This window comes from Dicentrarchus labrax, unplaced genomic scaffold (assembly GCF_905237075.1).
Source record: "Dicentrarchus labrax unplaced genomic scaffold, dlabrax2021, whole genome shotgun sequence".
Taxonomy (NCBI): Eukaryota; Metazoa; Chordata; class Actinopteri; family Moronidae; genus Dicentrarchus; species Dicentrarchus labrax.
In genome coordinates this window covers 21,610,201-21,637,406 of record NW_026136710.1, presented here as the reverse complement: position 1 = coordinate 21,637,406, position 27,206 = coordinate 21,610,201, and the positions used below count along the sequence as shown (strand labels likewise).

The 27,206-nt window shown below is 40.0% G+C and overlaps 1 protein-coding gene across 3 annotated transcripts in view; it reads left to right on the top strand.

Annotated features, from left to right (window-relative positions):
* The window catches only part of LOC127370229 (WD repeat-containing protein 7), a 119,607-nt gene that overhangs the window by 39,184 nt on the left and 53,217 nt on the right, over nt 1–27,206 (top strand). For 2 of the 3 annotated variants that reach the window (XM_051412088.1, XM_051412087.1), the window contains exons 19-23: nt 2,606–2,703; nt 8,115–8,252; nt 13,210–13,328; nt 13,974–14,097; nt 21,048–21,161. In XM_051412088.1, the coding sequence (XP_051268048.1) occupies nt 2,606–2,703; nt 8,115–8,252; nt 13,210–13,328; nt 13,974–14,097; nt 21,048–21,161 (593 nt within the window). The remainder of the gene's footprint in view (nt 1–2,605; nt 2,704–8,114; nt 8,253–13,209; nt 13,329–13,973; nt 14,098–21,047; nt 21,162–27,206) is intronic. The other variant, XM_051412089.1, reaches the window with a different exon arrangement.

The window sequence follows — 27,206 nt, the reverse complement described above, 5'->3', positions numbered from 1 at the left end:
CTTAGAAATGGCTTTGTAACCCTTTCCAGACGGATAGATGTCAATGATTTTGTTTCTCATCTGTTCTTAAATTTCTTTACATCGCGGCATGATGTGTTGCTTTTTGAGATCTTTTAGCCTACTTCACTTTGTCAGACAGGTTCTATTTAAGTGATTTCTTGATTCAACATGTCCGGCAGTAATCAGGCCTGGTTGTGGCTTGTGAAATTGAACTCAGCTTTCCAAAAAATTTGGTTAATCATAGTTAATTCATGATTTAACAAGGGGGGCCAATTACTTTTTCACATGGGGCCAGGTAGGTTTGGATAGCCTTTTTCCCTTAATAAATAAAATCATCTGCATTTAACTAATATTAAAATTGGTTTGACAATCTAAAACATTTAAGTGTGACAAATATACAAACGAATAAGTAATCAGGAAGGGAGCAAATACTTTTTCACAGCACTGTATAGTGCTGCAGGAGTCCTGAAACCTCGGAAATGAGGTCTGTGGTTATCATAAACTTGCACATTTTGTTCTACAACATAAAGTATATCAGTAAATACCCCACATGTGAATTTTGAAGCTTTTACGTGTCTAAGGCGGTTGCTAACAAGTGGCTAAATTAGACTACAGAGGTTATCGGTGACATTAAACGCCAGCACAATGAACACAAGTCATATGACCGTGATGTTTATAGCTTTTTTCCTCTAGCGATTGCATTTACGCTTCAAAAATCATAAAAGTGGTGTTTATTTGTAAGGATTATCTTATCTTTATTTTCTGCAGTAATCCAAAATTCAATGGAAAACTCCCATTGGGTTTTTGTTGAAGGAACCAGGGCGATGCTGACTTCAGAGTTGGCCTACAAACTAACACAATCCCTGCAGCGCTCTATTAAGGACGGATCACTTTAGGGCCAGTGTATATATAAGCTAAATAATTACAGCGGCCAATTACAATTACTGTATGGCATGTGAGTATTGTATTAATATAGACTTGAAAATTAGTGTTTATTCTTTACTGGAATTTCTTTGGCACAGTCTTTGTGCTTGTTAGTGACTGTGTGTGTTTCTTTGTGTTTTTGTGTGCCACATTGACACAAAAGTGTGTGTGTGAGTGAGAGAGACAGAGGGTTGTCAGTGTGTTTTTTGTGTGTGTGTGTGATATAGTGAAAGGCAGTGAGAGCAGGTGTATGAGTCGGGTGGGGGTGCGGGGGGCGTGCAGGTGCACATGTTCTTGTGCTGAATGGTTCTCAGTAGATGTTCTCCATAGAATAAAAGAATTCTGTTTCTGTGTATGTTGTCACATTAAAAAAATCACAGCAGAAGAATAATAATTTTAACTGAAAATATATTTTTTAATTTGTGATGTTCAGTGCATTCCACTTTACCTTGAATTTTAGTTTTTCAAGAATTCGCTTTTTTCCCCCGTACTTCTACAGTGCAAAAAAACAAAAAGCAATAATGCCTATATAACAGTATTTGGAGTACTTCACAGTAAGTTTATCCGAACACTTGCAGCCCTGTCATTTAATTCTTTTTTGCTTTCTTGCTTTCTTGCTTTCTTGCTTTCTTTCTAATTTCTCATTCATATTTCCATGGGAAAAAAAACTTTAAGTAATTTTTTAGGCTTGAAGAGGTAAATGTATCGACTAACAGTCAAGCATGAACAAGTAAATGCCAGTCACTGATACAAGTTGGGTGAAAAACGCATGGCTCACATAGTAAATTGCTAAATGGTAAAATTCACGGCACAGATTCCATCATTTATGGTAATGATCTCACAACTCTTCTGATTTATTTTGCAACCCATTGAGGCCGACCTGACCCCCATGTTGAACTGTTGGTACAGCTTTTGCAAATGTTTCTACCTAGTTTGTAATAACCATTGATTTACCTCCATACTAACACTTTGCAACCAGTGCTGGGCATTACTAGTAATAATATTAGAGTAATGATATTTCTTTGCTGAGCAACTAGTTGTGTAAGTAATTACTAATACCCCCCCAAAAAAAAAAATGAAAATAAAAATATCCAATCACATCCTTGGATTAGTTTTTGTAACTGGGAAGGAAGCTAGTTTGGAAGATGGAAAGACTTACATTGGCTGGAAATGTTATATTTGATTTTAACAAACAAAACTCGATTTGAATCGTCTGGATTTGGGGGAGAAGAGACACAGACACAGAGTATCAGAAAAGTTATATAACTAGTAGTGTAACAAATTATTAGAGCTCCCTGGGCAGTTATTTGTTGCTTGGCAACCGTTATTGATCCTTCCATTGATTGTTGTATTGGAAGTGTTTGTGTGTCTCTGAAAGTTAGAAGCCTCCAGTCTGTTCAGACTCAGGATCGTGTCCTCCACCCAAAATTCAATAGGCTGGAGCCTGAGAACACACACACACACACACACACACACACACACACACCAAAATCTCAAAAAACACAGTCACAGAAACACATACATACATAAAAGAGTTGAATTTCTTTGTCCAGTTTGTGTGTGTGTGTGTGTGTGTGTGTGTGTGTGTGTGTGTGTGTGTGTGTGTGTGTGTTTGCTGGCCCTCCTCTCTCCTTCCTGCTCCTTTAATATTTCATGCCTCCTCTTTGTGATCCTCCTCCAGGCCTCCCAGACCAGGAGGAACCCCGGAGACTCCTCGCAGGATGCTGGCCGCCCCCCCTCAACCCTCCAACCCGGCGCTACAGGCCCAGATCAAACAAGGTAACTACAAAAGGAGGGGGCGCTCGCTTCACACACCCCTCGGGGACCTGAGGGGAGGTTTGGAGGGAGGAGAGGCGGGGATTTGATAATGCAGCCCACCGGCAATAAAACCCACAGAGAGTTATAGAAAAAAAAGAAAATATCACAGGAGTAGGCTGCCGCTGTTTCCTCGGCCAGCAGGTCTTTGACATGAGGGTGGAGTTGTTGGAACGTCAGACCTGACTGCAGCTTTGTATCTGTTGAATTGAATTTGTTAATTTTGGAAAACAAAGAAACAGTTTCACATGTTGGGAACTACACAGTTTGACCTCAGTCTGTACTCTAAATGGGGTCATGGGGTTCTGTGCCCCACTTGGTGGAACTTTAAGGGGACATTTTGGGTGTGAGGCTGACTCGCATTCACTTTGACGACCATGGTTGTTCAGAGATTCATACTGGAGTAGTGCAGCATTGTTTTAGGGCTGCAAAACATTTTGGGGAGGAGATTAGGATGGATAGTCAACAATGTTTGTTACTTTGACACTGTTCATATTCCTTCACCGACCAACAGTCAGTGTTGGTTCAATTATTCTCTGACTTTACCCGAATAGCAAGCAGATGTTAATCATAATGGTGGCAGATAATTTTTGTAACAGTCATTTTGTAATGAGTTTTGGAAGCCAGTGACATGGTGGTTCTTGTGATAGGGCCACCAGATCAGAAAATACTCACTGGAAGGCAGGGACAAACGACCAACCAGTTAGTGAGGGGGAAATTACATATTTCCAGCATGAATCACAGGAAAGAGATTTGATTTTGCATCAAATGCCAATTTTTTACCATGGCCCTTTTGTGTCTCCTTACACCGGCAATAAAAACCCACATATTAAAAAGATGCCTCATACAGACGCTAAAGGGTACCTTGTGCTTCTGGAAGAGATGCTTCGGGCAAATGACAAAGCAGCATCGGTATTTGACATTAATGGATGAGAACATGTTGGGTATCCGTAGCCCCAACTTTATGTACAATTTTGAGGAGGCACATGTCAAGCACAGGCTCTGTAGGTATGGTGTAAGCCCATAACGCACAACCGTAAATAAAACTTTCACTTAGCTTTGAAGTAATACAATTAGAAAGAAAGAAGAATTTCACTTAGTGAAAAAAGTTTTGAGTCTTCCTTTGCAGAGAAGAATCTGCTCTGGTTCACTGTAGGGGATGTTTTAACCAGCCGTCACCATCTGCCTACCACCACACACACACACACACACACACACACACACACAGAGCTACCTACCACACTACAACAAGCTCAATACCTACAAATACACACACCAAAAATCAAGTCACACTCACACATATGCCATGGGTGGCACCCTCGGGTGTTGGGGGAGGCACGGTTTTAGTACTATTGTCACGCCTTAATGGAGGCCAAGCGTGACAAGCGTGTGGACTTATTCACGCCACACGCCTATTCACCACCATTCAGAGGGAACGCTCGGCCCTGACCTATGCTCAGCCAGCTACTCCAACCTAGTGTGTGTGTGTGTGTGTGTGTGTGTGTGTCAGAAGCTTTGTGCAGGAGAGTGCTGTTAACCCTGCTCACCGTCTCTTTTCACATGGAAATAAATGAGGAGGCCCCTCTAATTTACTGCAGCATTTACAATGAAATGAACAGGCAGTGCTGGGTGTGTGCATAAAGTTTAACACACTTAAAAACATCTCACAGTTACTATTGTACAATCATGTCCACAGTGATGCAGAAAAGGTTTAAAAAAACATCTTTATTTTTCTCGTTTCGGCCCTTTGTCCACACACTTCCAGCAGACTTCCATCCAACTATTTTGGTCTTCTCCTCTTCAGTACAACTGGTTAAACAGTACAAATGACATTAACATATTTTCCTGTTGCCATTATGACTGCAGCAGTATAAATTACGGTTGGCCTTGGTTAACAGGTTGCATTTCTATCCTCCAACTAATCACTGTTTTAATGGCACACTATAACAACATAGAATTCTCATGAGAACACAAAACTGGGTCAGTAATAGCTAGATTGTATAATCGGCTCTCCTGAAAAATAACAAATCACAGAGATGATGGTGCTCAGGTCCAAAATCAACACCCCACACACAAATGTGGGTGAATTTTGGGTTTGGCAGAAAAAATTATTTAGTTCAGCAGCCTGTCAATAATTTGGAATAACAGTATACGGCCAGGTTTACATGAAGTTAAAGAAAAAAGTTACGGAGGTCAGTAATTTTCAGGAGGTGGCCTCTGAGATTAGTTAGTTAGAAGTAATGAATTTTATGCCCGGTAAAAATATTTTTACCTGCCATTGGCAGATGAGCTAAAAAGTTGGACCCCAATGGTGCTGTTCTATATTCATGTGATGCTGATGTTTCTCTCCAGTAAACTGTGTTCGAGTGTAATTTCAGTGTGGAAAATAACATTTTATGTGCATAATTTTGGGGACTCAAGAAGTAACAGTTAATAATAACTGATTCCTCATGTTCGATAGGAATATTAAAGTGTCATCTGTATATAGGATTATTTTATATTTTAACTATCATTATCCAAGCATTTTTTTCATTGTCTTAGCAGCTTAACCAGCTAATCAAGCCAATCTCCTGACATGTTTTCTGATCTTACTTAATTAAAGCCCCAGGATTGTCATAATTGTACAAAGTTATACTACTTTTAAAATATTACTTTCATCCTTCGATAAAGCCAGTTTGGCCTCCTTCGGTGATCAAAATCGGTTAAAAAGAGAATATAAAGAGCTACAGACCTAAAGACACACTCAACATTCACTCTCTTAAAGATATTAATTTACTTATTAATAAAAACATCATACATTTCTTTACATTTAACAAATTGTACACATTGATGATTTGTTTCAGGCGCAATGTTTTTTTTTTTCAGGGTTAAAAGCTTTGAGCTTGAACCTGCACCTCGGAGTAAACTTTACATGGTCAAAAACAGCATGCTTGGACCCAGGCCCAGAAAAAAAAAAGTATAATCATTTATGGAAGAGAAGCATTAGATGGGAAAGAATGAGTGTGCTCTACATACATGTTGGTGGTTTTGGATAGTTTGGGAAAATATTCAATATAATAAGGAATTTTAAAGCTCCCTAAGTTTGTCATGGTTTAATATTTAATTGCAATAGTTAAAACTAAACTGAATCTCGTAACGAGTTTTCCATCTGCTATTCCTAAGGTAACATGATTACCTTTTTTATAATTCCTTAATTTTACTACTTGTCAGGCACTAAATTATCAAGTTAGAATAGGTATCAAAGTATCATCTGCATATATGATTATTTTATAAGGTAACAAAGCCTTTTCTAAAGGGATTTAGAGTAGATGATGCAAAACGTAAAATGATCAATTACATTTAACCTCCTCATACAGCAAAATTTCATTCGAAATATTTGGTTTTTCCACACCAAAGCTGACAAAGTGCTGTTGACTGCCCTCAGCCATCTTCTCTGTCTATCTTTCAAGTTCTTTCTCTCCCCCCTCTGTTTCTCTCCTTTTCTTCCTCTTTTTGTCTCTCTTTTCATCTTCACACTGTTGTTCACTGCATGGCTTCAGCCTGCTGCCTGTTCTCTAGAAAAAACCCGTTCCACAAACAATCTCCCTCTTTAGTATTTCTTTATAACTTTCATTCAGTCTCTTGTTTGTATTTGTGCATGTTTCTTTCACTATTTCTCTCCTTTTCTAGTTTACTTCTCTTCTTTACCACCAACTAATGTAATGTTGCTGTACCTGTTTTCTCTGTTGTGTGTGTGCTCTATGTTTTCTCTGTGGTATTTGGACTATTTTATAGTAAGGTGGTTTTTAAATTTGTACCTGTTGCATTCAGCTGCCTAGCTACTTTTGTGTGAACGATAAGGGTGCTGTCCATGACTGTATTCAAATATAAAATATATTTTAAAACATTTTTAAAGTTATTGTATATTATATGTGTAAGATGTGATTTTACTTTTGTGTGAAAAGCTGGGTTTTTTTCTCAAAAATACTCAAATCTCAAATGGGTTCAAATCAGAAACATAATCATTTGATCTTCACAGTGTAAAGGTTTCGGGTTTCTGACTCTAGCACAAAGAAACACAAAATCGATATTGTTATTACAATTTGAATCCGCACATATTTTTACTTGCAGATAGATTGTTTTTGCAGACATGTTGGTCATCCTTTTTTGAGACAAGGTTCATGCTCTTTTTAAAATTGTTTCTCATGAAAACAGGTTGATAAAATGATAATGCCACCGTCTGAGTCCTTCATGTCCCGGTCTAGGACTTTTCTTCAGCTTTGTTTTTTTTTTTTGTTGGTTGTAGTTGGTCTTCATCTCCAAACTAACAGCTGATTTTTCATCTCTTCACAAAGCGCTTGCTGGGAAATGAAGTGTCATCTTTGTTTTGATTTTACATTTATGTGCCTTTTATAATTATATCATTATCAACCCCAACTTACACTATTACTCCTAGGTAGTTTGAACAGTAATAATCGACTGCTAATAAATACTTATACTTACTGTCCTAATAGCACTTAGTGTTGTACTTGTGTATGTTTAGGGGGAAATCTGACAATCAGAGGAAACCAGCTAATTCCTAACATTAGTTGATTAAATGGATTAACATACATCCGTTTGTTGTAATCCTTTGATTTGGACTTTTCAGCACCTCATGAAATTTGTCCAGTGCTAACATTTAGTGCTAATGCAGTGTGTAAAATGAGGGTGTGGAAGTCAGGATGGATGTTATCTTAACGTGTCTGACTTTCATCTAGGAGACTGCAGCTCACATCCTGTCACAGACCTGCAATTATTTTCTGTTATTTTTTTTTTTTAACTATGATGTTTCCCTAACCTTAACCAGATCTTAACCATGGTTTATTCACCATAACCACTATTTTCCCCTAACTTTAAGCACATCATGGTTGCCTTGTGCAGATATTGAAGGAATTTTAAAAGCTTCGGTGCGGAACATTAAACAACTGTGCCACTGAATGTAATGCAGGTTTTTACAGAATCGTCTAATGGTAATGTTCTTGTTTTGGGTTGAGTCCAGGGCTTGTTTTGCCGTAGTTTCTTATTCATTTTTAAGACTATTTATTCCATATGGTATCCATGTTATACCTGCTTTTTTTCGAATAGGGCTTATTGAGTTTGACACAACCCATGAGTGCATTTGTGTTAAGCAAACTTTTGTGTATTTTTAATTTGTTTTTTAATACTTCTTTCCCTGTGATGGCTTCCTTTTTTCTTTGGTTTTGTATTTGTCTTTTCATTTTGTGTGTTGTAAATACATTTTCTTCTTCCCTGCTTCCTGACTACTTGTATTCTCTCGGTTGTTATTGTATATATTTATATCTTCCTAACCTATTCTTTTCTTCTTGACTATTTCTCTCCTTCTCTTCCTTTACAAGCTGCTGTAGCTGCCACAGCCAGTGCTGTTACTACTGCTACTGCTGGGGCTCCGGGGGCCCCCGGGGGCCTTCCTCAAGGGGCCCCTGGCTCCCCCAGCCCCGGCCCTGCTTCTCATAACATCCCCTCAGTCAACGAAGGTACAGACTGAACTGACGGGTACCACTTAGGGAAAGTCTTGCAGCCATACTCTTTGTTTTCAATTTCTTATCTTTGTCTTTGGAGATCTGCTTCCTAGATCTCCTTTCCTATCTTCCTTCCTTTTGTCTTTCCCTTTGTTCCTTCTCTCCTTCCCATCTGTATTTTCATATTTTTTCCCTCTCCTCCTCCCTCTTTACACCTCTCTCTTAATGCCATCACAATTCTTCACCTTCCCTGTCTTCACTCCATCAGTTATTCATCTCCCCACCCTGTTTCTCTCCTTTGCTTTCATCACCTCATTTCTCCTTTCTAGCATCAGTCTTGTTTTTTCCCGCAGCCAATGTTAGGTTTTCATCTCAGGTGTCTAGCTCCAGATTTTTTTTATCTTTGTCCTTGTTTTGGTCTACAGCTCTGTCTGTTTACCTGCCTGTCCGTCATAGCTGTGTTCAGTCCACTTTCAAAACAGTCAGCTGAAGAAACTGATAGTTTTGGGTCACCAGATTTAAATGCTGCCAAACACTTGACGTCACTGAAACTGTGATTTGATTTGGTCATTGGAAATTAAATTAACCTTGCAATATTTGCAAGAGGTAGCAGTTTTCCTTGCTCCCCAACAATCTTCTAAAATATGGACAATTGAAAGATGGTGCATAAAATAATCCAGTACAAAACCAAGCACCAGTTTAAAAAAAAAAACCTGACCACAATAATCATAACAAATACGCCACTGGAGGCTGTTGGAATTCTCTAAAATGTAAGCAATTGTTTTTTTTTAAACCCAAGTTAATTAAACTGGCAGGCACCCGGGATGAGTTTTCTAGGGCAGCAAAATTTGATGAGACAAAGAGCTGTGTCATCTGCAAACAAGAGGACTTTTCTGATTTGATGTATTTGAGAGTGCATTGACCACAGTACCAATTCCCTTGTCTTTTGTATTTTTTTTAGTTGTTGGCAGTATTGTGCAAATCCTACCCTGTTTTTTCTGTCTCTAAATTTACTTGTCTGTCTGAATGTGTCCATGTGTCTCGATGCTTTAGTGTCTCTGTGCTCACTGTTTGCATGCTTGCTATTTCCACCTGATGGAATGGGGATTGTGTCACTGGGGGAAAAAAACTATTTGACCAGACTAAATTTAAAACAGTCTAATTGACTGAAATTTTCCCTTGTTTGACATTTAGCCATTTTCACTTCCATCTTATTCTGTACTCATAAACCTTTAAGAGGGATACATTGCAAAAGTTGTGTTTTGAAGTCAAAAAAGAGAAGACTGAAAGTTTTCTGTATCAATCATTTTAAGTTTTACTGTAAATTACCTAAAGTGTAATCATTGTAACTTACAATTGGATTCCTTCCTGGTGTCCCTCACAGAACCGAATGCTGGTTTTTATTTTTAATACATTTTTATTTTAACAGGATGTTGGCTTTTACCATGGAGGCTTGTTGCCCCATTCACCCAATGAATATGCTCTCAATTTATTTAAACTCTTCCACATTTGTGGTTTCTATAGGAAAAATAAAGTGCCTTTCAAAGTTTATAACCTTTAGTTTACAATTTTCACAGACTAAACCAAGTCAGGATTATTTTTCATTTAGTTTTATAGTGGGAAAACAGCAAGCTTGCACACAGATGCTCATCCTTCCCAGTAGGCCACACTAGGCCAAAAATGTAGAACTAAAATTCCTTCTAATTTTCTGTTGGAATAAACAGCAACTGTAAGCAAAATGTAGAGCTTTTGTATTATGTTTATTCCCACAACACTGACCTGCAGAAACCTTATTATCATTGTCAATGATTTAATATTGTCATTATTTTTAGTAGTAGATTCAGGAATGGTTAGTAGAGGTAGTAGCAGCAGCAATGATGGGAAAGAAAGTCTGCATGTTTTCTGCTCCAGCCACTTGGGATAGTCTACAGAAGGAATTCAAAGCAACATGTAAGATTTGGGGTTTACAGTTTCAGTTAAAGTTCCAGAGTGCAGTTCACTTATACACCACTGTTGTGAATATGAACACGTGCATTTGTTATGATTACTTATGATAAAAAACTAGCAAGTCAACTGCTTTGCTAACACAGCCAAACATCAAGTAAGTGCGACAAGACATAGCAAGCCAGCTAATATTACTTACTAGTCCAACAGGAAGAAAGCCAGCTCACCCTCTGTCTACAGCCTTCACCAATCTCTCAACAACGGCTCAAAAGCTAGTCTGAAATTGGTCACTTTATATTTTGCTAATCTTAGCATATTCGCCAATGCCGCAATGTCCGTAAAGGATGCTGAGCCCTGTTTCATTGCCTCTTGCCTGAAAACCTCCTCCTGGTGGTTCAAAGCTCCTGTGCTAGTGGTGTAAACCCCGGTGGTCTAACATTAAGCTCCCAGTCTGGGTAGTAGGGGTAAATAACCTACATAGTAACAGCGTCTACATTTTAAGAAAAGGTTACCTTACTGTCCATCAGGATACTGTAAATCACCGAGAGTTAAGGCGGTGGACAGAAAATATGATCCAATTTCACCAAAATCAGTGACATATCTGGTGCTGTGTGACTAAGTGCTGTAAAGCGTTACGCACCAACAAAGTTACATAATACAGGAAGAGGCATATGGGGTGCTGAATGGGAATGACAGAGGCACAATTCACCCTACTACAAGTCAGTGTAGCATTACAATAATTTGAAGCTGTTATTTTGAGGTAGAAAAGTTACATAATGTTGCTTTAATAAATACAGAATGTGTTTAAATTCTGATATCTCAAAAATAATTTTTAAATGAAAGTTACTTTTAACAGCATTAACAGTAAAAGTAATAGCAGAAGCGGCTGTTAGCAGCAACAGCAGTAGTGGAAACACCAACACGAATAGCTGTTCTTAGCAGCAAAAGTAGTAAATGTAGTTTGCTGTAAAAGTTATACACACCCAAATATACGGTATGGTAAGGAAAGCAGAAATCCAAAAGCGTGGCTCTAAAGAAAGGCTATCATTTAACATCAACTTGATTTCAACACTTACAGCAGTAGCTTGTAGATTCTCGTGAAATGTTGAAGCATGGTCTGCCGTATCATATTGGTATCATGACCCATCTTCCGTTTAGTAGCTCAAGAAAAAATACGAGATAGCAGAGGAGCTTCCTGTGTCAGAAGGTGACCTGAATAGGTTTCCGTTCTTCCTCAGTATGAGTTTGCTTCACTGTTTGAGGCAGAAAATTAGGGACCAGTCTGAACAGAGAATAAGGATTTAATTAAAAGTATTGATAGTGGTGGTGGAAGGAAAAGTTTTGAATTTGATTTTAGGAACTAATGTAATGAAATGATTCCAATTGATGTTTTTTACATTTGAGGTTTCTGCAAGACAGTGTTGCCAATGTAACTAGAGGTTGACTGATTATTCTTTTCTGATAATACTGAGACAGTTTTGCTTATTGGTGGATAAGAAAGATGTCAACTGTTTGTGTGTATGTTTTTTGAGATATTGATTACCACAAATCTGTCAACCTCTACATAGAATATTCCTGAATACACAGTCTGTTTGTAATACACTTAACAGTTTGAGTTTTCCCTGTGTATTTCAATGGCGGAGGTAAGTTTACATGGTGCCCTAGGCAAAGAAATTTGTATGGAATTTCTTTCCTGCTTAAACGCAATTCAGTGTCCATTCAAGTGCATTTCACATACATGCATCTTTCCTGGAAACCATATATTGAACCAATATATGTGAATGAGGACCTTGGTTTATGTTGAGTATCCGCGAATAAACATTTCAGTCCATTCTCCGTCACAGACATGTACAAACTGGTGTACATTTCTCTCGTGTTTGGTGTAAAATATAAATATGTGCCATTGTTTTGGCTCAGACTGATACAGCCGGATTTGAGCCCTGTTAAAGCGATACCAAGACATTTTGAATGTTACTTTTCTTCATCAGTCACTCAGGATAATGCAACTGAGAAAAAGAGTTATGCACCTATGTCATTTATTCTGAAAACCCACAAGGTTTCTTAAAGTTTTTCTCTATTTTTCAAGTAAAATCTCCCACACATTGTACTGTTCCTGAATGAAATGAAACACGCTTTCATCATGCCAAGGTATCGTTGAGGCTTTTGTCGATCCACCTGGCAGTGCTGTATATCTGTTGTTTACCTGTTTAATGCCATCAAACATACTCAGGCTCTGGTTAGCAGAAATAATAACTTTGCTCTAACCAAGACTGCGAATATTAGTCAATAATATTCCCGTTCTGTATTTTACTGTTGGTGTGTGAGGACTGTATAAAGTACAAAGTCAAATTATGTGAAGTGTGTGTGTGTGTGTGTGTGTAAGGATGTGAAAACCTTACTGCTGTTGTATGGAAACACATTTTTTCAGCCTTAAGAGGAACATTTTTTAAATGCGAATAATTTAACTGTATGGGAAATGTGCTAATTTCCTTTTTTGTAACTTGAAAAGAAGTCATACTTGATTGAGATCAGTCTTGGTCTGCAGTGTGTTCAAGTGAAACTTTTAACAAAAGATGTAAAGAGACGCAAAGTGTTTGCCAGCACTTTCCACCATGATTGTGGTATCAGGTGGTTTATCTAAAACCTCGGCCCATTAACAAGCGATCTTTATAAACACTGACCAGAATTCCAGTGAAATTGTTTGTGGATATTGGTCCCCAGAGGAATCGTAGGTATTTTGTCACCACTTAATCTCTGACCTTGAAATGGTGCTCGTTTTTAAAAACAAAATTTCCTCATCAAAAAACACTACTGGCGTTAACACTCAAAAACAAGCGACATCATCAGCATTTTGCATTCAGTTCGTTCTGTCTCAACACTTTCAAATTGTCTGGTTAACAAAACAAAGGTTTTTATGTGACAGCAGTGAGGTTTGTGTGGGAGCACGTGACAGTTTTTGAAATATAGGACCATCCACTGGCCCTCCCTGCAGTCTTTTCTGACTGTGTGTGTGCGTGTGTGTGCGCAGGATGGAGCCAGCTGGCAGCCATGCACTGTGTGATGCTCCCTGACCTCCTGGGCCTGGACAAGTTCAGACCTCCTCTGCTGGAGATGTTGGCGAGAAGATGGCAGGACCGCTGTCTGGAGGTAACGCACACAGAGACCGTATGCACATCTCCATGCTAATGCTGCATTCACCTGGGTTCAGACAGACGGACAGCACCTCCCTCACAGCACAGAAAAACAAAAAAACATTCCAATGATATGGTTTTATACATGCATGACAATATGTTGCTACGGTGATTGTCATGATGATGAATGTATTGGTTAGAATAATATTAGTTTATACATGTTTTCTCCTCGCGTGAGGGACATGTGGTTTTGAATTCCGTCAGGTCAGATATTTTCACTTTACATGACAATGCTGTCTACCATTACCGCTGCCAGTATTGTCTGCCGGCCTCACCTAATTTTAACATCCCGCTCCACTAACATGACATCAGGTTTGCTGTCAACTGTTTGCCTGAACCCATGTGAATGCAGCATAAGGCTTCCAGGTTAACCCTGTCTGCTAAGAATGACTTTTATGTTACTCAGAAACATAATGTAGACCTGGAGTACAAGATGAGGAAACAAAATGTTATAAATATGAATGTTTATATTGAAATAAATTGAAATAAATGTAAAAGAACCCAACTTGACGTCTAACATGGCTGCTCACTCGAAGACCCGCTATAGAGCACTGAAGAATAATGATCAGAATAGTCATAACTCGACTCTTTGCTGTTTTAGGTGCGAGAAGCAGCACAAGCTCTCTTATTGGCTGAGTTAAGAAGGATTGGCCAATCAGGACGTAAGGACACCATCGACATGTGGGCTCCCTACCTGCCTCAGTATGTGGATACTGTCAGCTCCCGTAAGTACCTTACGCTACTTTATTTCTGAGAGAAAGAGAGACAGAAAGAAACCAGTTTTTCTGTTGGTTCTTGGTGGTTTTTAATGTCACACAATGACAGTATTTGTTTACAGCTTTTTATTTCGGAAAAACAGCTGAATTTTTTTTCATGAAAATGTATCTCAGAATTGTGAGATAATTAACCCATTATTTTAGAAAACATACAGAAAAACAGGGCAAATATTTAGTTTTCTAAGTGAATGCAATACACGTCTATCCCCCATATAGCCATCTGTCTATGGATACATATTCTCTATCCAAACCTTTTTTTCTCTCAGTCCGTCTTCTGTATTTTCCCTGGTCTCTCCCCCTGTCTATAGTTAGACCTGCTGATGGGAAGAAAGGTGAATCTCCACCTTCTTTTACTAGAAACAGCCTTCTAAAATGGTGTGTGTGTGTGTGTGTGTGTATTCGGGAGTCGCCCTGTGGTTGGTGAGGATGCTGGGGGTTTCTCAGGGGAACTGTTGCCATGGAAACGGGCACCGGTCAGTGTTGTGTTACCACAGCAGTACCGCAGGCGGGGGGAGGGTGTGGGGAGGGAGTGATGGGCCGGTGACCTCGGGGGAACGAGGGAGGATGGAGGGGGGAGGGAACAGAGACAGAGAGAGAGAGATAGAGCGAGGTTAAAGGGTCATTGAATTTGATCTGTGTGCTGCACAGCAGGACTGGAACAGACAGTAAGATGACTCCTGCTGGTCCTGAAAATCCTGGAATATCATGGGAAAGTCGGGAATGTGTTGAATCCTCTGGAGAAGTTCTTCGAACTTGAAGCTGTACTTGGGGTGTGTGTATTGTGAAACACAGAATATGTCATTTCCAGACATCGTGGACTCAAAACCATCCTTTTCCCTTACTGTAAAACAGGGTGCGTCAACCTTCTCTGGTCTGGGACCCCATGTTTTGGTCCCAAAATTCTAGTACACCCCCCCGTCACATAAAAACTGCTGGTCTACTTTTGCCCTGAAGCGAACCAGCACTAGCAGCAGTAACATTGCTCGAAGCTTCGTATTCGAAGGTTAAACGTGTTGTCTCTGTATCACAAAGCGTAGTGTCCGAGGTCCACAGGGCTCCAATGAATCTATTAAGAGGAGGGTGACAGATATTTTCCCCTAACGTTAAGACCAGGCCTGTTTTTAGTCATTGTTTTATTACATCAACACTAACATTTTTAGCTTGTTCACTAACTGGGAATTCACTTCAGACGTTCAATGTCACTATTGTGAAAGCTCTACTGAAGCATCCATCCATTCAGTCCACAGCAACTCTGACCTCCATTACAGCTTCATTGTTCTCAGAGGCAGCTGTACACAGCACCTGAGGAGCTGAGAGGACAGCGGCAGGACTAATTGTCTTCACCAGGCAGAGAAACGTCGAACATTTACTGCAAAAAAAATAGTTAGAAAAATAGGCTTCGTAAGCCTTCATCAATCATTAGAGATATATAAGTTAATAAGTCCACTACACATAGACAGCAGGAGATTTGTATTATTTGAGCAACAAAACAAAAACAAAAAACCATAGACTCAGAAAATTGTAATTGTATTTATCCTCTCACTCAGATCGCCAACATAAACCTGACTATTTAGTTTGAGACTTGACTGTTGGTAGGATAAGCTGCGCAGTGTGACACTTTAAAGTGGGTTTACCAGACGCAAAGTGGAAGGGAAAAATGTTTTAAACCCTCCAGTTAAGGCATTTCAGCCATGGCAGTCAATCTATTGTGGCTGAACCTGTTATTGGTTCATGGGAATAAACACTCTGGCTTGTTAGGACCAGGGTGCAGCGACGGTGCCCTTGCCAAACAGTGTCAGGAGGACTTGTTTTGGTTGAACATTTGCATATGGGGGGACAACTGCTAGCTTGTTTACATTTGTACCAGGTTAGGGTTAGGGTACTCATTCGGTATTCAGTAGGTTGTTAGCACAGAGGTTGTTGTTGTTTCACGTAGTGGCAGGGAAGGACACTTCCTATGGGGCAGACTACACCATACTATATACTGTACTGTACATTGCAACACTTCTCACACACCCACTCCTTCTACCCACAGTGTCCTTCACATGGGGGCAATGAGTGTAACATAAGTGCAGTGATAGGACTTATTTCTCACTGTTGACACTGTCATCAAATAGTCTCTCTCTTGCTCTCCCTCTCTCTCTATCTCTCGCTCTCGCTCTATCTCTCGCTCTCTCCAGCAGCAGAGTGGTTGCTGTTTGAAGGAAGTCACCTGTATTTATCCATTAGCTTTTAGTGCTGAGGAAATGTCACAGAGTCAGTGACGGAGTCCCACTGTCGCAGCGTGGGGCTGATGACCACACAACACACACAAACACATACACAAAGCAGTGCCTATGACCTTTCAGCTCTCCTGGAAGTGTTTAAAAGGCTTTAACACAAAGGAAACAGGGCGAACTGGAGTTGTTAACCTGCCCTTAGAGAGAGAGAGAGAGAGAGAAAGAGAGAGAGAAAAGTAGTGTCTACTCCGTCTCCATCGTCACTCCTGTGTCTAATGTCAATTTTTTTTTTTTACCTTAAAGGAGCTGGTCAAACTTTCTTATTAGCTTTGATTAGAGTGAGATGAGGACATTGACAATCTCATGTTTGTGTGTTAAGTATGGAACTGGACTAAGGACATGGTTAGTTTAGCTTAGCATTAAGACCATTAACATACATTAGTGGACAGAGCCGCCAATGCGAAGTACCTTAAACCCGCATTCTTTCTAATGGCCAGCAGAGGACAGCTCCACTGGCTGCAAGAAAAAGTCTGATAGTATTGAGCCTTATGGAGAAATGAGCCTTTCCGACTTGATTTATTGGCTCAGTTTCCTAATGAGTTTATAGTCTCAATCTCTAGTTTCAAAACCTTTTCCATACATTATTGTGTACGTAAATGATGGTTCCATTCAGAATAAAATAAATGATAAAGCAGGGTATGATTTTGGGCGTGGATACCTTGGGACTGACAAGTCATTCTTAGTGAGTCAGTCCAGCTCAACACACCAACCTCAGATAAAACTGGCATCGCTGATCAAATATGAATCAAAATTCTGTTACGGCGTTGCCCATTTCTCGCTTAAACTATTTCCGAAACCTATTATGTTGCACTGTTATAATACTAGAATATGTGTCCGCCATTGTTTCCTGCTACGAACGCGTTGAAACCAAGCACAGCTAATAACCTCAACTTGCAGTATGTCAATGCTTATGGCTACAAACTAAACTTGCTGCTCTAGGTTCACACCTAGGTTCACACTTGCATAGCTCTGTTTAAAGTTTAAAAATCAACTTCCAACACCTCTAAAGCTCCGAACACCAAACTGTTTCTTAGCAAACAACAGCCAGGAGCAGCGACCGTATCTTGGCACCCTGTGGTAACTGAACATGCTGCACAGAAGCACTAACAAACAATAAAACCTGAGTGTGAAGCTTTAATCTTTGGGGTGGAAGACTTCCAGAGCAGCAGGGAGGGGGACAAAAGGGAGCAGTGGAGGCCCGGGAGAGAGGCTGCGAGGCTGGGCAGGGAGAAAGAGTCCACCTGGTGGGGGTGTGGGGGGGCTGGATGGATAGAGAGGGGCTCTACACACACTTTACACTCTCATATTCACACACACTTGATTAAACAAAGTCCCCAGCATTGTTCACACTCACACACGCATGAACACACACAGTTTTAAGGGTCAAACTGTGTGTGTGTGTGTGTGTGTGTGTGTGTGTGTGTGTGTGTGTGTGTGTGTGTGTGTGTGTGTGTGTGTGTGTGTGTGTGTGTGTGTGTGTGTGTGTGTGTGTGTGTGTGTGTGTGTGTGTGTGTGTGTGTGTGTGTGTGTGTGTGTGTGTGTGAAGCAGCTGTTTCTTTGATCACTGAACAGCGGTCACCATTTCCTCTCTCTCTCTCCTCTGTCTGTAGTTTATTCTGTGCCTCGATCACCCAATCCGGGCTACTCGGTAACCTGCTGCTGTTAAAGATCCGCCTCTTCCTCCTTTCTTGTCATCCTCTCCTCCTCCTCCTCCTCCTCCTCCTCACCTTTTTCTTCTTTTGCATCTGTCTCTTCAACACCTTTCCTCCTCTTCCTCCTCCCCCTCTCCCTGTCTTTCACTTCTTGACCTCGGCTCCTTTTCCTCACCTCCCCCTCTTCACCTCTTCTGCTCCTTCCCCTTCTTCTCTTCCTCCTCACTCTTCTTACTTTTCCTTCTCCAGTTTTGTTTTGTTTTGTTTTGTTTGTTTGTTTCCATCCTTTTTTTTTTTTTTTTACCCTGCCTCCTTTCTGTCTTTCCTTTCTCCCTTCTTTGCTGGGTAGCCTTAATTTCTCCTCTCTATATATGTATCCTCTATATGTTCTTATATAATATCATATTCTATGAAGCCACTTTTGTTAAAATCTATATAACAATAAAATAAAAACTTTAAAAATGTAAAAAATAAGTGATGAAAATTTAACATAAAAACGAACATGGCAGGAGTGGCAGACACTGAACAGGTCAGAGGTTTTAATCATATAGAAAAATGATATTAGCCTGATACATATCTGAAATATGTGGTGGGAAGTTTTCAATTTCAATTTTACACATGCTAAAAAGAAAACTTTTAGTAGGGGAATTTTACAAGAAAAAACATGAAATAAAAATGTTCCATTAAATATTTTAGCAACAGTTCTGAAAATTAACGTTGCAATAAATAATATAAACACAGAAAAGAAACAAAAGATCAAAAAAAGAAATTGAAGCTGAAAGAGAGCAAGGAAGAACAGGAAGTACGCGTTTTAAACTGGAGGAGAGAGAGAGCAACAGACAGAAGACAGGAGCATGAGATCCTGGAGGTTAACAAGGCATGCTGGGAGCTATGTGTCATGGCTGACATGACAAGCTTGACCTTGGAGCAGGGCGGAACGCCTTCTCCTCCTCCTCCCCTACTCCCCCCTGTCATCTGCCCCTCCTCCACCTCCCTCTCTCCTCTTTTTTCCTTCAGCTCCTACATCTCTCTCTCTCCCATTCCCTCACCATGAACAGTTGAGTTATAGGCCCAGCCTGTGTGTGTCTGGGTGTGTGTGTGTCTAAGATAAACCACCATGAACAACACAGGCAGACCAGAATTAGACAAATCTGCACAGTGGTTTATTTTATAGCTCATCCACAGCAATCTATCAGTAATGTACAGAATATTGGTGCATTGTGCACCTCACAGTTTACATCAAGTGCTGCAGCTGGAGGTAGTATATCCTTTATATAGGCAGGTGGAAAGTGATTTGAGTGTTTTAGATGCTTAACCCTAGCCATACCTTAACAATTTGCAGTAACTGACATTTTTCCCTAACCTTAACCACATCGTAGTTGCCGTGCACAGATATTGTGAGAAGAAAAATGAAAATAATTTCTGCATTTACCGTAATCCTGGCCAATTCGGTCCTGCATGTGGTCAGGGTTCGGCTACTAAAAACCTGATTGGATTGAGCGAGTTCTCAGCTGAAACGATGTATGTACGAGTACCATCAGAGTAAAATGTGTGATTATCCGTACCTAAATATAGTCCTCAATTTATCAGTCAATCCAGATCAATTTCAGGCTTTAATGAACAACTTCCTGTTTAAGCACTGCCCATGTCCACTTTACACCCTGCTCATTCTGAGTACAGATACTAGTACAGATAATTTAGTTGGTTAAACAGATAGAGATAATGGCATGCTCGCTCATCCCTACTAAAATCACGTGCTTTGGGTTGTAAAATAAAAGCATGTATCATGCTTTAGGTGCCAGGAGTAGATATTGTAGGAAGAGAAATAAAATACATGGTCAGTGAACAGGTACCTTCATTAAAAACATTCAGAGCACAAAAAGCTTGAAAATGGGGAGCAAAAGGCAAAGGTACAAGACTGCGTACATAACTATTTTAAGAGTGAATGAACTACTCATCCCATAAAGCATTGGTTGAGAGCGATAGTGTTTATGTAGAAACATCAGTTGGTCTTTTTGTCCAATCACAGCGAAGCATCAGTTATGTTTTAATTAAGTTCAATTAAGTTTTTATCACTTTTATCGTTTGAGACGGATAATCAACAACCATGCTGTGTATCGGCCTTCTGTCAGTGTGTGTGTGTGTGTGTGTGTGTGTGTGTGTGTGTGTGTGTGTGTGTGTGTGTGTGTGTGTGTGTGTGTGTGTGTGTGTGTGTGTGTGTGTGTGTGTGTGTGATATAAAGCTGTACAGGGTCATTATGTTGAGCTGTCAGCAGTGTGTGTGAGCAGGTTAATTGGAACATGGAGCACAATGTTAACCGGGATTAATCAATGTAATTACACAGTGTAATTACAGTTTTTTTTATTTTATTGGTGCGTTCAGGGTCTCCTTGTGAGCTTGTGTGTGATGGTTGTGTTATTGCTGTTATCTTTTTTGAAATTAGCTTTTTTTGGCTGATGTTTTCTCACACAGGGACACACTGTGAGACTGTGTGTGTGTGCGTGTGTGTGTGTGTGTGTGTGTGTGTGTGTAATTCATTAATTAGGCTGTTTTCCCAGAGATTAGCCCAGTGTAGGCTCTGTTACCTTTAGTCGCTTCATTCATTAGCGCAGCATCATTCATTAACCCAGCTGCTAATGAAAAGCCACTCTTAATTGCCAATGAAGAGATAAGGGCTAAATGAAAACACTAAATATAGAGAGGGCAGCTGTGTGTGTGTGTGTGTGTGTGTGTGTGTGTGTGTGTGTGTGTGTGTGTGTGTGTGTGTGTGTGTGTGTGTGTGTGTGTGTGTGTGTGTGTGTGTGTGTGTGTGTGTGTGTGTGTGTGTGTGTGTGTGTGTGTGTGTGTGTGTGCATTAATTCTCTAGATAACGAGGAGGCCCAATAAACCTTTATTAGCTGCTTAACCAGGACAGTTAGCCTGATAATGAGGATCAACATCAACTGTTTATCTCTCTCTCTCTCCTCAGCTGGGTCGACCACTGAGCCCTCCCCTCCAGCCCCGCCTCCTCCTGAGGCTCAGCAAATAGAAACCAAGGTGCCTGAGGAGGAAATGGATGTCACGGATGATGACATCACAGCAGGTAAGGCCAAAAAATATAATGTTTTTAAAAAGGCTCATTTAATTATTCCTTTTACAGCAGGGTTGGGAGGGTTACTTTGTGTAACGTAATGTAATCCGATATAATTACTAATTACCTGTTGTAAAACAAAGTCACTGACCTAGTCCACAAAGTACCACAATATTAAAGTAATGGAACTTCTTTTCATTACTTTCTGATTACCTCAACACCAAATATGACCTCTATGCAAGATTCACAATATTTTTTCAGTGTGATACATTTCTAAACCAACATTAAAGCTACACTTACAGTTGGTGCTTTTGTCATCAGAAGGCTTTCATAGTTCTCATACAACATTGTATATCACATCTTGACAGCACCATAGGGTGTTATGTCAGAAAGAAAATCTGACAGTATAAAGACAGTATAAAAAACATTAAATTAGTCATCGCTCTAAAAACACAGGCAGCACAGGGTTGTCACTTGTGAAATAACCGTGCTTTTTAAGTGCCGCTGTTAGTTGAAAACTGAATGTGAACTTTGCTGGAGATGCTGTCTGACTGCGATTCAACCCTTCCCTACATCAACAGTGACATATGAGGCTACTGTAGGACGACATATAAAGTATTGCACTGCACTTGCACTGCTCAGGAAATGACATAAACACCTGGAAGGCTGGTGACAGGGAGGAACTACCTGCCTGATGGTGATCTGGTTTTGGATTTCTGTGCCAGTGGGCTCTCCATACCAAACAGCATGTTCCAGCAGCAGCAGCAGTAGTTCATATGTTTACCTGCTACCACAACAATTAATGCTGGCATCAGACTGATATCATTACCATTATCATGAATAATGGGCGACATTTAATTGGTTGTATCCTGTGTAGTGTGTCACATTGGAAGACTGCCGATATTGAAACTACTGAAAAAGTGGTGAAACAAAATAATGTTGTTAGTTCTGTCAGATTGGAACAGTGAAATCGGTCTAAGGTGCTATACCGATTACCTGCGTACGTGACGCAAGTCGTGACAGACGGCAATCTCTGATTGGTTCGGGGTCCAACATACAGTCTACCATGTCTTTCGGCCACAGCAGGAATTTATGACTGATTTATGACTATCTCAGAAGGCAAAAATACTGTGCAATCCACTCCCTGTATTAGGACAGGGTGAGGAGCTGGAGTCAGTTGAGGATATTCCACATCTTATCAAAGATCGAAAATGACTTAATCATGTCTGAAAGCTACTTGTGCTGTTCACATTTCACCTTAAAGTTACTGTGAAATGTTTGAGGTAGAACGCAGAGGCATAATTTTCCCCAGTGACCTGTGGAGCCACATCTGCTTTCATATAAGAAACATTAAAAACTCATTTATCATTTATGTGGCGTTGAATTTGGGAGTCTTGCTCTGGTGACTCTGAATATAGGTTAATCATTGTGTGTGTGTGTGTGTGTGTGTGTGTGTGTGTGTGTGTGTGCGTGTGTGTGTGTGTGTGTGTGTGTGTGTGCGTGTGCGTGTGGCGTGTGTGTGCGCGTGCGTGTGGCGTGTGTGTGGCGTGTGTTTTCTAATCAGTGTCACACAGCCCATGTGTAATGCCAGTGTACTGTGACCTGCATGGTGTTAAAAGCAGTTTGGTGTTTAGTGTGCACACATGCTCTCTCTTTCTCTCTCGCTCTCTCTGTCACACACACACACACACACACACACACACACACACACACACACACACACACACAATAAGGTGAGAAACATTTCTCCCCATGAAACGACTGACACCTGCAGTACAGGTAAAAAAGAAAACACACACACACACAAACACTTTTCCAGTCCATTTATCTTTTGTCACATTTTCCTGAAAGTTTAACTGTGAAAGAAACACACTCACTCACACACACACACACACACACACGCACACACACACGCACGCACACACAGATAGGTTTAGTGATTTGTAGTATTTTCCATTCATCATTTTTTCCTTTTGAGTGGCTTTTGTTCCACCAGCTTTGTGCCTGTAAGCTTCTCTACTTCCTCTTCCACCATCATCGTCATCTCATTATAACAATAATATAATGGATTCAAAAATCACAGGAAAATAAAAAGGAATCAACTCACATGTCTAAAGGGAAATGTACATTCTCCCAACAATCATATATAAAACAAAAACTGCAAAAACACTGTCTTACTGTCTCCTCACCCTCTTTCCTTCCTCCTCCCTCCATCCTTCTCTCAGACCAGTCAATATCGCAGATGTGTCTGACAATTTATCATTTCTCACAGCTCATTTTTCTCCTATTGACAGCAGTGTTTTTTTCCCATTCAGTCTCTGCAGTATTAAATCTGTTAGCAGACGCCTCAAACACAGAGCAGAGTCTGAATCTTCTCTGCTGTGGAGGAAAAAACTCTTTTCTTTTGTTAAAGGATGTATATTTGAGATTTAAAACATGAATACAGCAGTGAAACAATGATTTGCTATGTAGAGATATAGTGGAGTCACTCCCTATTGCAGCCTCTCTGTGGTTTATTTATGTAGCCCGTCTGGCCATGTGTGCATGTTTGTGCATGTGAGTCCCTCCGTTTCCAACTGAAACCTTTCTCATCTATGTCGGTGAATTAAGGATTTATTTCAACCAAACCAGAGTTGGTGATTGTTGGAACAGTGGAAAGTGATTTTGTTTGTGTCCAGTTTGAAGTACAGTGATAATGATACAATCTGCTAGGAATGACGGGTCCTGTCAACAGAGTCTGCACAGTCTATAATAATCTAATAATTGACTTAAACAGGTCATCGATTATCAAAATTGTGTTGATTAATTTCTTACAGCTTTATATTCTTAGAGATGAAAGTAGTGTTGACTGATTGGTCAATAGACTGAAAGACATAATATTCTGTGATTCTTTTTCCAATGTGTATATCATTGTACACTGATATCTGAAAAAGTTGAACAGTATTTGTAGCCTTCACATTGGGCTCTGATGGATATTTTTTACTAAATGATTATCAACTAATAAAAAGAAATAATCTGCAGAATTATTTGAGAAGAGAAGAGGAGCTATCATAATACAACACTCAAAGAGGAGAGGAAAGAGGACGGGAGAGGAGATAAGGGGGAAATGGAGTAAAAACTGACCGGAAAAAAGAGGGAAGGAAGGGAAAAGGAGGGTAACAGAAAATGGGGAGGAGAATAGAAGAGAATAAAGTAGGGAAGGACAGGAAGAGAGGAGATGAAAGAGAACATGAGAAGAAGAGACAAAGGTAAAAAGACAGAGATGTTGACAGCCACAGAGTCACTTGGCTGCAGGCTGTTACCACGGCGATGGACTCATCACCTCAGTCTACTGTCTTCCCTGTCACACACACACAAACACACACACACACACACACACACACACACACACACACACACACACATACAGGTCAGGATACGCAGGTGACAACAGTTGTTGCTCGGTGCCACAGCTGCAAAACCTCCCAGACCAGAGCTCACACACACACACACACACACACACACACACACACACACACACACACACACACACACACACACGTTCAAACATAAACCTGTGTGTGCTGTAATTATGTCCCTAGCAGTGTCAGGGGATGTCATTAGGATCCACAGCACCCTCCTCCTCACACACACACACACGCGTGCTCCCTCTCTTTCTCTCTGTCTTGCTTTCTCTCTCGCTCACACACACACACACACACACACGCACGCACTTACTTCAGTTTAGTTAATTAAATCTCTATTGGCATGACATTTTGATGGAAAAACATGTTGCCAAAGCATCTAAACAAACAAAGTAAAATAAATAATACATACAGTGAAATACATGAAGAACACTAATGATGTACAGTGAATGGAATGAAACAGGTGGTAAACTGATGAGAATCAGAAAAACAACATTTGTGCATTACAGCTATAAGACTAGGGGTGCAATGGCAGAATCCACAGTTTGGTATAGCTGATAAAACAAAATAAACACCGTACGCAACATTTTTGTCATACATTTCATTGTTGCATCATTGCTATCATTTAAAGCGTGATACAGTGAAACACCTCTCTGTAGCCCTGGAGGTCCATCCATCAGTGATGAGAGTAATGTGCAAATATTTTATCATGACTTAAGTATCGTGATAATATCGTATCATGAATTCCATATTATGATATTGTATCGTGATTTATGTATCATGAAAATATGGTATTGTGAGTATGGTGGGACCTCTGGTGATTCCCACCCCTTGTATTAATGTATTTCTAGTGCCGAAACAATTAGACAATTAGTCTATCAACAGAAAATGAACACACAAAAATAACAAATGATTAATTATTTCAGTACTGTAAAGGTGAAAATATTCTCCAGTTGCAGCTTCTCACGTGAGGATTTGCTACTTTTCTCTCTTAGATTATCTGCATATTGTTTTCAGTTGAATATCTTTGGGTTTTGTTGTTGTTTGTATTATTCTCTTTATCTTTTGGAGCCTTGTTCAGGCCATAATAACATTGGTTACTGCAGTGTACTTCAGGTTAACACAAAATATCTGCAGCTGCATTAAAACCTGATCAAATCCATGTGGAACAGTAATATGGTTCCACACTGGAGGGAAGACTGAGGGAGTATCTCATCTCTGCCTCTGATGGAGACACTGACCCCAGGGAGGTTAGAGGTCCCTGCTGGACACAGCCCCATCACCCCCTCCCTCACACACTGAAACACACACACACACACACACACACACACACACACATTTTCTGGCAGGCATTTTATGTCCTTTAGGATTTAAAACCTTGCAGATATTATCATCTTATTCATTCCATCTAAAATTAAACTGTAGATGGATAATTGCAATAGTATTATTTTCTGTTCGACAGCAGTTCCTCATCCTGTTTGTTAGGAGGAAGGAAGGAAGGAAAGTAGGAAAGTAGTACCCTTTTGAGGGGTCCACGGCAGCGTAGATAGAGGTCAGAGGTCAAAGGTCAGGCTGACCCTCACCTCTCAGTGTCATTAGCCCGGCTGTGATTTGGTTAGCTGAAACGCTAGCCTCCCCTGCTAATCTAATATCGGAGCCTGGAGGTCGTTTGGGTCAGATCACATTTCTCCTCACAACAGATTGAACTTATGGAGAGATAAATGGTCAGCACTGCGACTCTGGACGCTCTGATTGTTTCTGATGATTGTGTCTCTTCTGTTTGACACGGTGAGAGACCCAGCTGGTGTATAGCAATATTATTATATTACAGACAGAAGAGTGAAGTTATTGTCCAAATATTATTAATGTACAGGAATGTATTTCTGGTGGCAATATCTAACAGCAATAACTAAGATAGTAGTACAGGACAGAACAGTATGGTATAGTGTAGTATAGTACATTGTAGTATGGTGTAGTACTGTATGTTATAGTAGTATGATATGGTATGGCAGCGTATAGCTTGGTATAGTACAGTAGAGTTTAATACACTATATTATTTCATTGCATAGTATAATACTGGTACATGTAGTATGGTATAGTATGGTAAAGTATGACTTGGGGCGTCCTGATTGCTCACCTGGAAGAGTGCACCCCATGTTTCGATTCCAACCCGTGGCTCTTTGCTGCATGTCATTCCCTCTGCCTCTCCCCTGTTCCTATCTTCAACTTGTCACTGTCCAAATAAAAAAGGCAAGTAATTCCCAAAACCAGTAAAGTATGACTATAGCATAATTAAAGGTTATATATATGAAATTCACTTGCCACTAGATGTAGAGCATCAACATCTTAGACCAAAACAAATGGGTACTCCAGACTCAAAATAATACTGACCAGAACATCTATATTAGTCTTTCCACAGTCTTTCACTGCTGGTTTGGTCAAAATAAATCCTTAATTCACATAGAGTTAGATGTGAAAATATTGGTAAAACAAGCATGGTATGGCATAATAGGATAGTAGAAGGTATAGTATGATATGCAGTAAGGTGTAATATTGTATAATAAAGTGATCCCAAATAAATGTCCATAAATCCACTTTATATTGTAGGAAAAGAGATTCACCAAATAATAATAACTCCAGAACTTGCCTCAGA